This window comes from Eimeria necatrix, genomic scaffold (assembly GCF_000499385.1).
Source record: "Eimeria necatrix Houghton genomic scaffold, Enh_scaff788, whole genome shotgun sequence".
NCBI lineage: Eukaryota > Apicomplexa > Conoidasida > Eucoccidiorida > Eimeriidae > Eimeria > Eimeria necatrix.
Window position 1 is genome coordinate 2,615 of NW_013654608.1, and position 14,103 is coordinate 16,717.

Consider the following 14,103-nt stretch of genomic DNA (forward strand, 5'->3'; position numbering starts at 1 on the left):
CTGGCTTCTTGGCTAGCTGGCTATCTAGCCATCTAGCTAGCTTTCTATCCGCCGACAGATGCCTAGTTAGCTAGCTAGCTAGCCAGCTAACTAGCTGGCTAGCTAGCTAGCTAGCTAGCTAGCTAGTTACGCATCTCTCAACCCAGCTAGCTAGCTGGCTGGTTAGCTAGCCAGGTACAATCCGTCTATCCATTTGCTTAGCTATTCATCCAGGTAGCTAGCTGGCTAGCTATCTGGCTAAGCTAGCTAGCTGGCTAGCTAGCCAGATAGCTGGATAGCTAGCCAGCCAGCTAGATGTCTGTCTAGCTGTCTAGCTAGCTAGTTGGCTAGCTGGCTAGCTAGCCAGATAGCTGGCTGGCTAGCTGGCTCGCTAGCTAGCTGGCTAGCTAGCTGCCTATCTAACTGATTAGCTAGCTGCTTAGGTAGCTGGCTAGCTAGCTGGCTAGCTAGCTGGCTAGCTGGCTGGCTAGCTAGCTAGCTAGCTAGCTAGCTGACCGTATGTGCCAAGAAGGATGAAGAAGACGACGGAGCCCAACTGGTTGAGGAGGTACAGCGCCAGGAACTGAGACAAACCCTAAACCCTAAACCCTAAACACTAAACCCTAAACCCTAAACCCTAAGCGCTGCGGCTGCAGGCTGGGCCAAAGTGGAGCCCCCAAAACGCACGCAGAGGAAAAGCGGGCAAGCAGTGCACTGGTTATTCGCTGTATTGTGGTCTAGGGTTTAGGGTTTAGGGTTTAGGGTTTAGGGTCTGGGAGCTCACTCGCCACCTTAGGAGCAGCTGCAGCAGCAGCGGATATTTAGTGTTCCCTTTTCTCTGCTGCTGCTGTTGCTGCTGCTGCTGCTGCTGCTGTTGTTGCTGCTGCTGCTGTTGCTGCTGCTGCTGCTCCAAACTCTCCAAGCGCAGCAGCGGCGTAGTGACACCCCAGAGGGCCCCAACGACTAAAATCCCTAAACCGCCGCAAACATAAACCCTAAACCCTAAACCCTAAACCCTAAACCCTAAACCACCGGCAAATGCAGAACTAACTCTCCAAGAGGCAGGAAACGTAAACCCTCAAACGGTGGTTTACGCTCTGCTAATGGAGATGTGTGTGCAAAGGAAAGTCCCAAACCCTAAACCCTAAACCCTAAACCCCCGAGTCCAGTCCCCTAAACCCTCAGCAGCAAACCCTCAAAAGCTCACCAGTCAACATCCTCAAGCAGCAAGAGTGGCGAAGGCGGAGTGGGTGGGCGAGACATTCGCAAACCCTAAACCCTAAACCCTAAACCCTTACGCCTCCATGTCTTGGGGGAAATAGCTGGCGCCTGGAGCCCTTTTTGCAAAATCGAAGGATAAATTGGCGAAAAAGAAGTAAAAATATAAAAATAAAAAAAGAAATGAATAATTAGAAGCGGAGTGGAGTGTAGAGAACCCGGGGGTTCCTTGAGGTGTCTGTACACCCGAACTCGCCGCAACTGTCGCTACGCGATTTGGCGCTTTCTTCGCCTTCAGTGAATTAATTTGCATTAATTAGTTCAATTAAATTCAATTAATTTGATTTTATTGTTTATTTTTAGACAAAACAACTCAAAAAGTCCCACGGGATGCTCCCGCATGCAGCCGCCAGCTTTCTGGCTTTTTTCCTCCGCGGGACTCTTTCTCCCTCTCCAGCGTTTAATTCGAAGTTTAATTTCCAATTAATTGATTTAAAAGGGTTTAATTATTATTTTTAAAACTATTAAACCCTTTTTTGTGGTTTTGTTTGCTTTGCTGCTGCTGCATTGGCCAGCGCCACTTCTCCTGACAGCAGCGCAAAGCCCCCTCCAGTGCAGAGGCGCTCTCAGCCGCTAGGGTTTAGGGTTTAGGGTTTAGGGTTTAGGGTTTAGGGTTTCCTCAACACCCCTAAGCTTTGCTAGCCACAGGCATCATGACCACAGAGTCATCATCAGGGGCCCCAGGGGGCCCCCAGGGGCCCCTGCAGGGCCTCCTGGGGGGCCCCCAGGGGGACTTTAAGGGGGGCCCCCCCCCTTCAGGGGCCCCCGAGGGGGCCCCGGGGAGGCCCCCCGAGGGGCCCCCCGGGGGGCCCCCCGGGGAGGCCCCCGCAGCAGAAGCTGCAACTCAGGGGGCCCCACAGGGGCCCCCTGAAGAACCCTCTCAGGGGCCCCCCCAGGAAGCCTCTTCACAGGGGCCCCCAACACAGGGGGGCCCCCCAGAGGGGGCCCCCGGGGGGCCCCCCTCGCCGGGGGGCCCCCCTGAGGGGCCCCCCGAGGGGCCCCCAACTGTTGAAGATGAAATGGAGCATTCCGCGGAACAAGAAAGACGCATGCGTTCCTTATTTGCTGCTGATGCTGCTGCTCTTGCTGCTGATCCTGCAGCAGCAGCAGCAGCAGCAGCAGCAGCAGCCGAAGTCGTGGCTGCGGGGGCGTCCGAGGAAGCCGCGCGCGCAGCAGCAGCAGCAGCAGCAGCAGCAGCAGCAGCAGCAGCAGCAAAAGGGCACGTGTGCGAATTCCGTTTGTTTCGAATTAATAAAGAAATATATTATGTTTCGAATTTAGAAGAAAGACTTCCTCTTTTGGGAGCAAAAACAATTAATCAACTTTGCAAAACAATTGTTGTCGAGAACACAAAACATGCAGGCGAGTCAGGTGTACGTACACCTCAGCAGCAGCAGCAGCAGCTGCTGCTGCTGCTGCAGCAGCATCTGCAGCAGCAGCTGCAGCAGCAGCAGCAGCTGCTGCAGTTGCAGCAACTGCAGCAGCAGCCGCAGTTGCTGCTCCAGCAGCAGCTGCTGCTGCAGTTGCTGCAGTGTTTGTACATGCGTGCAGCAGTGTCTGTACACGAATCATTTTGTTTTTAATTGTTTTTTAATTTAATTATTTAATTAATTTATTTATTTATTTAATTTTTTTATTGCCCAGTTATTATTACTTATATTATACATTTATTATTTATCACTTGTACAGTATTTGTTTTTTTATTTTTATTTATTCTATTTTTATTTATTTTATTTTTATTTATTTTATTTTTATTTATTTTATTTTTATTTATTTTATTTTTATTTATTTTAGTTTTATTTATTTTATTTTTTTCGGAAAAGGATGAAAACAATTTCGTTCCGTTTGAGTCTGAAATTCTTTGAAGACGAAATCTTCTCTCTGAACTTTAACTTCCAACATTTAATTTTATTTTTGTTTTATTATTTTATTTATTTTTATTTATTTTAATTTTTTTATTTTTTTATTTGTCTGTTTTCGCGAGACGGGCGCATGCAGGCGGTGTACATACACCGCAGCGCCTGCGAGAAGCCCCGCTTGCATGCGCGACTTTGCGCAAATGCGTTTTTAATTTTGTTTAATTATTTTATTTTAAATTAAAGTAAACCTAATGTTTAATTTTAATGCCATTATCCGTAAATGCAAAAAGAAGCAGAAAAGGGATGAAAAAATGCCTCAAAAGTGCCCCTTTTTGGGTGTTTTCCGCGGTTAGGGTTTAGGGTTTAGGGTTTAGGGTTTAGGGTTTGTGTGTACAGGGCCTGAGGACCGGCTGAACAGCCGCTACTACTTGGTGGTTTTGCAGTCCAAAGACAAACTGAATGGCGAAAGGGTTAAGGACCTCATAAAAGCGGAAAACGCGAAAGTAGGGTTTAGGGTTTAGGGTTTAGGGTTTAGGGTTTAGGGTTTAGGGTTTCGGTTCCTCGTTCTCATCAGCGTTTTCCTCCCAGGCAAATCCGCACCAAACATTTCCTTGCGACTTTGGGCCCAGCATCGAGCCTTCAGGACCCAGCCTTTAGGATTTAGGGTTTAGGGTTTAGGGTTTAGGGTTTAGGGTTTAGGGTTTAGGGTTTAGGGTTTGCGTGCAGGTGGGTCGGCAGCTGGGGAACAAGCGTTTGAACTTCAACTTTTGTTCTTCTTTCGAGGGTTTGACGGGTTTCAAAAGAAACGGGGTGGGCCCCCTTGGCAGCAAAAAAGAAATTCCTGTAATTTTGTCTAAACCCTTATTATCTCTTTTTCCCCTTTCTCTTTTTTTGGGGGGGGGGGCCCCCGATTTGAAACTCCAAATAAACCTTTTGGACCTCATTCGAATCACAAACCCTATTATTGGGGTGGTCTGCTGAGTTGCTGCTGCTGCTGCAGCAGCAGCAGCAGCAGTTGCAGCAGCGGCAGCTGCAGTTGCTGCAGCAGCAGTTGCTGCAGCAGCAGTTGCTGCAGCAGCCGCGGCAGCAGCAGTTGTAGCAGCTGCAGCAGCAGCAGTTGCAGCAGCAGCAGCGGCTGCAGCGCAGCAAGGGGCCGTTTTATGGCTTGGAAAAGCCACTTTTTAAGGCTGGTGTGGGGCAGCGAGGGTTTAGGGTTTAGGGTTTAGGGTTTAGGGTTTAGGGTTTGGGGAGCCTGCGGCGAGCAGGAGTTTGGGCTTTTTTGACTGAAGAGCACCAAAAGCGCCGGAAGGATTTCTTTATTTTTAATTGTTTTTAAATTAATTAAAATAAAAAATGCCTTAAAGGCCTTATTTGGAAATGACAAATAATTGGGATTCTGATTGCAATTAAATCTGTAAAATAGTGCATTAAAAGACTCCAAAAAAGTTGAAAAACCAAAAGGGGAAAAATGCAGTTTTTGTCTCTCTGTAGCATCCCGCTTTGGGGTGTACGTACACCTGAATTATATGCGGACGCTGAAGCTACCGGGTGTACGTACACCGCAGCGCCACGTGATGCTCCTCAACTTCTTTTCTGTTTTTTAATTATTTGTCTCTTTCTGCATTAATTATTTATTTCTTTCTGCGTTAATTATTTGTTTCTTTCTTCATTAATCATTTATTTCTTTCTGCTGCGCCGAGGCCCAGGGCGTGTGTGCGGCTGGGGTGTACGTACACAGGAAGTGGGGCCCCACAGCGGTCACCGAGAGCCCGCCGCTGGATCGCCCACTTCCATTTGTATTTTTTGATAAATAAATTAATTTTTAAGTTTTATTTTATATTTTATTTACGTAATTGTCTTTATTCGGGAGAAATGCGAGAAGGAAAACCTGCATACTGCCCGCAAGCGCGTTCGAGGAGCTGCGGCGAAGGCGGGAAGGTCACTGCGTGGAATACGCTGGAAACTGAATATATTTGCATTATTATTTGATTTAAAGTAATTAAAACGTAAAATGTGATCCAAATAAATATTTATTTCAAACTTTTCGACACTTTTCCCCCCAAGGTGTTGTTCTCACCAGCCACAGGGTCACCTACGTGTTGCTGCCGCCCAGGTGTACGTACACCCCAACCCCCCGCTGCGCTGCAAACAAGATTGCTTCAAATTACAAAATAAATTTATTTCTTTTCTTCAGAGGACATCCTCAGCCCTTTTGCCTTCTTCCGGTGGCTGGCTTTCTTAAATGCTACGCTACGCCGGCAACTAGGGTTTAGGGTTTAGGGTTTAGGGTTTAGGGTTTGGGGTTTGGGGTTTAGGGTTTGCGACCCAAGTTTAGAGGGAGCCAGAACGCCTGTTTTCGTCAGCGCAACTTCTTCAGCCGAATTCGCCGCGGCAGTGCCGCGCTGCCGCTCAACAGCCAAACCCTAAACCCTAAACCCTAAACCCTAAACCCTAAACCCTCTCGCCATGCTGGGGGCTTTGAAAGGTCACCTGGCCCCGGCTCTGTCTTTGGCTGAGGAGAATGAAAGCCGCCAGAGTCTCCGCATCATAGACGAGCGCACCGGTGCGTCCTCCGAGGGTTTAGGGTTTAGGGTTTAGGGTTTAGCGTTTAGGGTTTAGGGTTTAGGGTTTAGGGTTTAAGGCTGAGAGCGAATTCGGGTTCCGGGTTGAGGGTTCAAGTTTTGGCGTTTGCCGTCAAGGGTTTATTGTGAAGGGTTTATGCGGTCTTGGGGGCAAGGGTTTGGGCTTCCCTGCTGAGGGTTTAGGGTTTAGGGTTTACTTCTCCTGCTGCTCCTGCTATTCCTACTGCTGCTGCTGCTGCTGCTGCCACTGCTGCTGCTGCTGCTACCGCTGTTACTGCTGCTGCTGCTGCCACTGCTGCTGCTGCTGCTGCTGCTACCACTGCTGCTACGACTGCTGCTGCTGCTGCTGCTGCTACTGCTGCTACCACTGCTGCTACTACTGCTGCTGCTGCTGCTGCTGCTGCTGCTGCTGCTGCTGCTGCTGCTGCTGCTGCTGCAGGGGCTGAGTACCGCGTGCCCATCAAGCTGCACACAGTAGAGGCCAAAGAACTTGCTGCCATAAGGGCCCCCGGGGGGCCCCCCTTGAGGGTTTTCGACCCGGGGCTGATAAACACTTGCGTGGGCAGCAGCCGCATTTGCTTCATCGACGCGGAAAAGGGCGTCCTCAGGTCCCAAACCCTAAACCCTAAACCCTAAACCCTAAACCCTAAACCCTAAACCCTAAACCCTAAACCCTAAACGCTAAACGCTAAACGCTAAACGCTAAACCCTAAATCCTAAATCCTGGGCGGCGCGTCTGCAGCTAGTCATCCTCAGAAACTCAAGTTCAGCGTGTAGGGTTTAGGGTTTAGGGTTTAGGGTTTAGGGTTTAGGGTTTGTGCAGGTACCGGGGCTACGCTATTGAAGAACTGGCAGCTAGGGTTTGTTACGAAGAGGTTTTTTTTTTGCTGCTGTTTGGCGATTTGCCAACAAAAGGCCAACTGCAGTTTTTGAAAACAAAAATAAAACAAATGGCCCAAGTTCCTGAACAAGTCAAAAGTGAGTTTTGTTTTTTATTTATTTCTTTTTATTTATTATTTATTTATTTACTTATTTGTTGTTTATTTATGTTTATTAGTTCCTATTTGCGAATCTATTCATTCTTTATCTGTTCATTTATTCCTTATTTAATTATCCGCTGCCACTCCTGCTGCTGCTGCTGCTGCTGCTGCTGCCGCTGCTGCTGCTGCTGCTGCTGCTGCTGCTGCTGCTGCTGCTGCTGCTGCAGGTTTGATTAAGAGTTTCGACCGGTGTGCGTCTCCGTCGAGCATCTTTTTGGCAGCAGTGGCAGCCCTCGGCGCATGCAGCGCATGCAATGCATGCAATGCATGCACTGCATGCACTGCATGCAATGCATGCAATGCATGCAATGCATGCAATGCATGCAATGCATGCAGCGCATGCAGCCCCAAACAGAGAAGTTTAATTTGGGGCTCTGCTGCGCTGCAAAACAAAAAGACTTTAAACGCTTTCCTCATCCGAGCCGTCGCCGCAGGATTCACCATTGCAGCTAACATTCTCAGGCATCCCCAAACCCTAAAACCTAAACCCTAAACCCTAAACCCTAAACCCTAAACCGCACACCCTATACCCTAAACCCCAGACCCTAAACCCTAAACCCTAGGCCATACACTGTTAGCGCTGAACCGTAGGCGAGCGCGCAGCGGGACAGTGTAGGGTTGTCCAGCGGCGAAATTTCAAACCCTAAACCCTGATTTAGGGTTTAGGGTTTGCGGACAGGCACGTCGAGGGTTTGGGCTTCGTGGACCCACATCCTGATTTGGATTTAGTGGAGAACTTTCTTTACATGATTGACGGGAAGCCCCATGACCCCGTCATTGTCCGGGTACGTAGGGTTTAGGGTTTAGGGTTTAGGGTTTAGGGTTTAGGGTTTAGGGTTTTGAATTCCCACGGGAGCGCTGTCGGTGCGTGGGCTGCTGCGCGCGCCTCCCCTGCCCAGTGCGCCCTCCCCACCCCGCGTTGCCGCGGGCCTAGGGTTTAGGGTTTAGGGTTTAGGGTTTAGGGTTTAGGGTTTAGGGTTTAGGGTTTTGCAGGCGCTGGAGGTTTTGTTCATTTTGCATGCGGAACACGAACTCAACAACAGCACTGCAGCAGTTCTTCATGTTGCTTCTTCGCACTCCGACATTTTCACTGCGCTGGCAGCAGGAGTGGCAGCCCTCAGCGGCCGCAGACACGGAGTGAGGGTTTAGGGTTTAGGGTTTAGGGTTTAGGGTTTAGGGTTTAGGGTTTGGGGTTTGGGGTTTGGGGTTTCGGGGTAGGGCGCGGTTTCGGGGTTAGGGTTTAGGGGGGAGGGTTTCGGGGCTAGCCAGCAGCAGGGTAGTTAGCTGCCAGACAGCTAGCCAGCTAGCTAATCAGCCAGCTAGCTAGCTAGCCAGCTAGCTAGCCAGCTAGCTAGCCAGCCGGCTATTTAGCTAGCTAGCCAGCTAGCTAGCCAGCCAGCTATTCAGCTAGCTAGCCAGCTAGCTAGCCAGCTAGCTAGCCAGCCGGCTATTCAGCTAGCTAGCCAGCTAGCTAGCCAGCCAGCTATTCAGCTAGGTAGCCAGCTAGCTAGCCAGTCAGCTAGCCAGCCAGCCAGATAGCTAGCTAGCTAGCTAGCCAGCTAGCCCGCTAGCTAGCTAGCTAGCTAGCTAGCTAGCTAGCTAGCTAGCTGGCTAGCTAGGTGAAGGAAAAAGCAAAAGTGTGTTTGTTTCTTTTCTGCAGGGCACCAGCAAAGCGGTGGTTGAAATGCTGGAGAAAATAAAGTCGAAAGATGACGTTAAAGACTTTCTCGAAAAAGTCAAACGGAGGGAGGCACGCAAACCCTAAACCCTAAACCCTAAACCCTAAACCCTAAACCCTAAACCCTAAACCCCGAACCAAAAACCAGAAACCATAAACCACAAACGCTAAACCCTAAACTGCAAAACCCCCGCAAACCGTTGCAAACCCTAAACCCTTCAAACTCTTGCAAACCCTGAACCCTTAAAACTCTTGCAAACCCTAAACCCTTGCAAACCCTCGCAAACCCTAAACCCTTGCAAACCCTTGCGAGCCGTAAACCCTCGCGAGGCCTCTCTTCCACCCAAACCCTCGGAGCTTTATCCGAGCGTCTTCAGCGGAGGGTTTCCGCAGCGGTCCGCGAGCCTGGGGAAACCCTAAACCCTAAACCCTAAAAAAGGGTTTGCGCGCAGGACGTGTACTTCACGTCGCGGCGGCTGTACCCGAACGTGGACTTTTACAGCGGCGTGGTGTACAGACAGCTGGGGTTCAGCAGCAGCTGCTTCTGTCTGCTTTTTGCTGCTGCAAGAATGGCAGGATGGACTTCGCATTTAAAAGAATATTTCGAATTTGAAATTAAAAATGCAGAAAATAAACTTCTGAGACCTCAACAGATCTTCACGGGCGGCGGCGAGAAGGCGCTGAGCTGTCTAGACACCCGAGAGCAGGTGAAGGCGACTTTTATTTTCTTTTTTTATTTTTGTTTTTTGTTTTTTGTTTTCGCTTTTTTGCAAAGGAATTTGAAATGTTTATTTCTGAACTTTTATTTTTTGATTTTTTATTGTTTTTTATTCTGTTTTTGCTTTTTTGCAAAGGAATTTGAAATGTTTATCTTTGAAATTGTTCTATTTTTTTATTTTTTTATTTTTTGTTTTCGCTTTTTTGTAAAGGAATTTGAAATATTTATTTTTGAACTTACTTTTATTTTTATTTTTATTTTTATTTATTATTTTTTGTTTTTGCTTTTTTGTAAAGGAATTTGATGTATTTATTCTTGAACTTACTTTTATTTTATTTTCTTATTTTCTATTTTTTGTTTTTGCCTTTTTGTGAAGGAATTTGAAATATTTATTCTTGAACATTTATTTTTTTTATTTTTATTTGTTTTTTTTATTTTTTGCTTTTGTTTTTTGTAAAGAAATTTTGAAATATTTATTTTTGAACTTTTTATTAATTTTATTTTTTGCTTTTGCCTTTTTTTGAAGGAATTTGAAATATTTATTCTTGAACCTTTTTTATTTTTTTTATTTTTTGTTTTTGCTTTTTTGTTGATGAATTTGAAATATTTATTTTTGAACTTTTGCATTTCCCTTTTTTGCAGAAAGGCCAAATGCGATTTTTAATTTGAAGATTTTCTGTTGTTTTTTATTTACGCATTTGCTTTCATTTATTTGTTTTCAATTTTTGTCTTTTGTTTTATTTTTATTTATTTGTCGTATTTATTAATTAAATAATTAATATGCGTTGTTTGCGGATTAATTAATTAATCAATTAATTAATTTTCATTATTTGCAAATTAACTAATCCATTAGTTAATTTGCATTATTTGCAATTTAATTAATTAATTATTAATTGATTAATTGATCATTTAATTTAATCAATTAATTGATTATTTTTTTATTTTAATTTTTATTTTCTTTTTATTTTTTTGTTTCTGCATTTAGACTGTCGCTACAGCAGACCTCGAGGTCGAAGAGTCCTGCGCAGCACGAAGGCTTCAAACCCTAAACCCTAAACCCTAAACCCTAAACCCTAAACCCCAAACCCTAAACCCTAAACCCTAAACTCTATCGCGCTAAAAGCCAAGCGCAGAAGACGGCGAAAGACTGCTGCGTTTTATAACTAAACTCTTTTTGTTATTTACTATTTATTTATTTATTTATTTATTTTGATTTGTTTATTTACTTAATTATTATTTATTATTTTATTATGAAAACGCACTTATGTTTTTATTTTTATTTATTTCGGATTCTTCATTTACCTTCTTATTCAGCCCCCAGCTTCTTCTTGCCCTCAATTGTTTATAAATAAATATATAAAATAAATAAAATAAAAAAAATAAATAATAAAACAAATAAAACAAATAAAATAACAAATAAAATAATGAATAAACTTATTTATTTATTTATTTATTTATTTATTTATTTAATTTGTAGTTTTGTTCATTTTGCATTTGTAGAGGCGAGCGGTTGCGCCGCGCTGCAGCAGCGTGCGATAGAATTAGGGTTTAGGGTTTAGGGTTTAGGGTTTAGGGTTTGGAGTTATTTTTGGCCAAAAAAGTTGACAATAATTACCAGCAGCACATCAACAGCAGCTAGCTGGTGACGCAGGGCTGTCTCCCTTGGAGTCACAGCCTGCTGCTGCTGCTGCTGCTGCTGTTGCTGCTGCTGCTGCTGTTGCTGCTGCTGCTGCTGCTGCTGCTGCGAAGCAGCGCCCGAAGAGTCGCCTTCGGCGCTTCTATGGCAGTTGCCACTGCTGTTGTCAGTGTTGCTGCTGCTGCTGCTGCTGCTGCAGCTCATTTGAAACGGCAAGGGTCTATGCAGCAGCAGCAGCAGCTGCTGCTGCTGCTGCTGCTGCTGCTGATCTGAAGTGTCCGTACACCCCAGCAGCTGCACCAGCATGCTGCGCAGCCGCAGGCAGCGCCGCCGCAGCTGCTGCAGCATATAAGAAACTTCGCAACGCATAGCCTGCACAGCAGCAGCAGCAGCAGCAGCAGCAGCATGAGCAGCAGCAGCAGCAGCAGCAGCATGAGCAGCAGCATGAGCAGCAGCAGCAGCATGAGCAGCAGCAACAAGCAAGGGCTGCAACAGTGTCAGCAGCAGAATGGACAGCAGCTCAGCAGCGGCGGCAGCAGCTGCAGCCAGGCCAAAACCCTGAACCCTAAACCCTAAACCCTAAACCCTAAACCCTAAACCCTAAAGCTACCTCCAGTTCGTCTAGCGCAGTGAGAACGAAAAACAACCAAAACAGCTGAGGCAAAGAAGTAGCGCTTCCAGCAAAAGAGCAGCAGGTGTCTTTTGCATCTGCTGCTGTTGCTGCTGCTGCTGCTGCTGCTGCTGCTGCTGCTGCTGCTGCTGGTGTTGCTCCTGCTGCTTCACCCGGCGCTGCTTTTTCATCTGCTGCTGCTGCGTCTGCTGCTGCCCCATTTGCTGCTGCAGCTGGTTGCTGTTGCTGCTGCTGCTGCTGCTGCTGCTGCTGTTTGTGTCTGTGCTGCTGCAGCTGCACGTCCAAGTCGCGCAGCAGCAGCTGCAGCAGGAAGCAGCAGCAGCAGACATCGAGGTGCAGCAGCAGCTGCAGCGAGGGGGCAAATCGCCGGCAGTATAATCGCCACTCTGTTTCCCCCCATTCGCGGCAACGCGTATATAGCTGCTGCTGCTGCTGCTGCTGCTGCTGCTGCTGCTGCTGCTGCTGTTGCTGCTGCTGCTGCTGCTCGTGCAGCTCCCGCTGCTCCTGAAGCCAGGCGCGAATCCTCTTGAAGAAGTCCAGGGCCTCAGACTCCCAAGCGGGAAGAGGCGGATGCTGCTGCTGCTGCTGCTGCTGCTGCTGCAGTCGCAGCATCCGCTGGACGTAACCCGCGCTGCTGCTGCTGCTGCTGCTGCTGCTGCTGCTGCTGCATTTGTTGCTCTTTGCTGACACACGTGAGGCGCCTTTTGGCGCAGCCTCGTCAGCTGAAGTCTTCAGCTGCTGCTCCTGTCTTTTGCTGCTGCTGTTGCTGCTGCTGCTGCTGCTGGGTGCAGCAGCAGCAGCAACATACTGCGGGAGGGTTTTGGCTTCGAGGTGTACAGACAGCAAATAGGCCTCTGCTGCCTTTTGCATCAGCTCTTCCTCCTCATCTCCCGGAAGATGCTTTGCTGCTGCTGCTGCTGCTGCTGCATCTGCAGCAGCAGCAGCTGCTGCAGCAGCAGCAGCAGCAGGAGTCTCACCTGCTGCTACATATGCAGCAGCATCTGGCAGCGGCAGGTATTGCTTCGGCAGCAGCTCATCGACGCTCTCAGAGCGACGCCGCGCGGAAGCAGGTGCCATTTGCTGCTGCTGCTGCTGCTGCTGCTGCTGCTGTCACTGCTGCTGCTGCTGCTGTCACTGCTGCGCTGCTGCTGCTGTTGCTGCTGCTGCTCTTGTCTCCAGGCAGTTGCTGCTGGTGTCGCTGCAGGAGCTTCGGATAGCGCTGTTACTGCAGTGGATTTCTCACCGTTTTGCTGTTGCTGCTGCTGCTGCAGCTCTGGCTGCTGCTGCTGCTGCTGTTGCTGCTGCTGCTGCGCAGCAGCAGCAGAAAAACCCAGTCTTCTCAGGTGTGGCTCGGAGGCTCGAAAGATCTGAAGCGGAGCCGCAAAGAAGAGCAGCAGAAGCTGCAGCGCAAACCCTAAATTAGGGTTGCGGCGTCGGGCGAGGGGCCCCCCAAACCCTAGGAGGGGAATGAGCCCCTAAACCCTCCCTTTTTTGGACTAATTGGGTAAAGAAAGTAAAAATATGAATTAAATGAAATATATAAATCCCAAAAGAATTAAAATGGGGCGCAGCAGCAGCAGCGGGGGGCCCCGCGGCAGCGGCGGCGCTGCTGGTGTACGTACACCCGAACGCGCGTCGCTGCAGCGCAGCAGCCAGACTCCCTTAATTGGCATTTAAATTAAAATTAATTAATTGAATTGTTTTGGAAATAAATAAAAGACAAAATAAAAGCTATTTAAGTTCAATTTGGCCGGCCCAGGACCCCCAGCAGCAGCTAGCTGGGGGGTATTATCCGAAAAGTCAAAAAGGCATTTATGAACAAAGTTTTGCTTCTTCTGCGGCTCCCGACGCCTTTCTCAGGTGTACGTACACCCCAACTCACTGCAGCAGCGCCCCCCTCCTGCGGTGTCTGGACGCCGCAGACCGCCGCCCCCCAGACCCCAAACCCTAAACCCTAAACCCTAAACCCTAAACCCTAAACCCTAAACCCTCGTCCTGCGGGCGCGAATGACTCGATTTTTGGCGTTTCTTGACAAGCAGCACTTCCGCAACTCGTAAAACGCCTTGGAATTGTCTCATTTGATCTATTTGTGTCTCTTTTTGTCTTTTTTTCTTTTCTTTTTCTTTTCTTTTTCTTTTCTTTTTCTTTTTTTCTTTTTTTCTTTCCAAACTTCCCCGAGAATGCACCGAAATATGCCCGTAGATTTGGTGCTGGTCCGCCACGGCCAGTCGGAGGGCAACTTGGCGCAGCGGCTGTGCAGGCAGCTGCAGCAGCAGCAGCAGCAGCAGCAGCAGCAGCTGCAGCAGCAGCAGCAGCAGCAGCAGCAGGGGTGTGAGCCTTCGGGGTCGTCTCCGAGCGGGTCTGCGGGGGCCGCGGGCGCGCCGCCGAGCGCGGGAACAGCAGCAGCAGCAGCAGGAACAGCAGCAGCAGCAGCAGCAGCAGCAGCAGCAGCAGCAGCAGCAGTTTGGTCTGGAGAATTCAGATCTCGCCACAACTCTCTCTATAGACTCACTGACAGAGGAAGAAGACAAGCAGCAATTGCTGGCGCTTGGATCCGCAGCAACGTCGGCAGCGTCTTCGACAAATACTACACTTCGGAGTATGTGCGGTGAGCTAGGGTTTAGGGTTTAGGGTTTAGGGTTTGGGGTTTAGGGTTTGGGGTTGGGGGTTTCGGGTTGGGGGTTTGGGGTTTGGGGTTGGG

At 48.3% G+C, this 14,103-nt stretch overlaps 5 protein-coding genes across 5 annotated transcripts; 3 read left to right on the forward strand and 2 right to left on the reverse strand.

Moving 5' to 3' along the window:
* Nucleotides 1–478: 478 nt before the first annotated feature.
* ENH_00075930 (hypothetical protein, conserved) lies at nt 479–1,196 on the reverse strand (the record flags this gene model as incomplete). Its single annotated transcript, XM_013582939.1, has 3 exons — nt 479–562; nt 764–951; nt 1,187–1,196. The coding sequence occupies 3 exons, from the start codon at nt 1,194–1,196 to the stop codon at nt 479–481; spliced, it is 282 nt and encodes a 93-aa protein (XP_013438393.1).
* A 714-nt stretch (nt 1,197–1,910) lies between these two features.
* ENH_00075940 (YbaK / prolyl-tRNA synthetases associated domain containing protein, putative) lies at nt 1,911–4,097 on the forward strand (the record flags this gene model as incomplete). The annotated part of the gene is made up of 3 exons (XM_013582940.1): nt 1,911–2,628; nt 3,513–3,619; nt 3,843–4,097. The coding sequence occupies 3 exons, from the start codon at nt 1,911–1,913 to the stop codon at nt 4,095–4,097; spliced, it is 1,080 nt and encodes a 359-aa protein (XP_013438394.1).
* A 1,485-nt stretch (nt 4,098–5,582) lies between these two features.
* ENH_00075950 (citrate synthase, putative) lies at nt 5,583–8,503 on the forward strand (the record flags this gene model as incomplete). The annotated part of the gene is made up of 7 exons (XM_013582941.1): nt 5,583–5,679; nt 6,138–6,306; nt 6,522–6,676; nt 6,906–6,927; nt 7,418–7,523; nt 7,732–7,875; nt 8,399–8,503. 7 exons carry the CDS (start codon nt 5,583–5,585, stop codon nt 8,501–8,503), a joined length of 798 nt encoding a protein of 265 aa, XP_013438395.1.
* Nucleotides 8,504–10,716: 2,213 nt separating this feature from the next.
* On the reverse strand, nt 10,717–12,478 carry ENH_00075960 (hypothetical protein, conserved; the record flags this gene model as incomplete). Its single annotated transcript, XM_013582942.1, has 2 exons — nt 10,717–11,142; nt 11,381–12,478. The coding sequence occupies 2 exons, from the start codon at nt 12,476–12,478 to the stop codon at nt 10,717–10,719; spliced, it is 1,524 nt and encodes a 507-aa protein (XP_013438396.1).
* A 1,104-nt stretch (nt 12,479–13,582) lies between these two features.
* ENH_00075970 (phosphoglycerate mutase, putative) lies at nt 13,583–14,014 on the forward strand (the record flags this gene model as incomplete). The annotated part of the gene is made up of 1 exon (XM_013582943.1): nt 13,583–14,014. The coding sequence occupies one exon, from the start codon at nt 13,583–13,585 to the stop codon at nt 14,012–14,014; it is 432 nt and encodes a 143-aa protein (XP_013438397.1).
* Between the last annotated feature and the right edge of the window lie 89 nt (nt 14,015–14,103).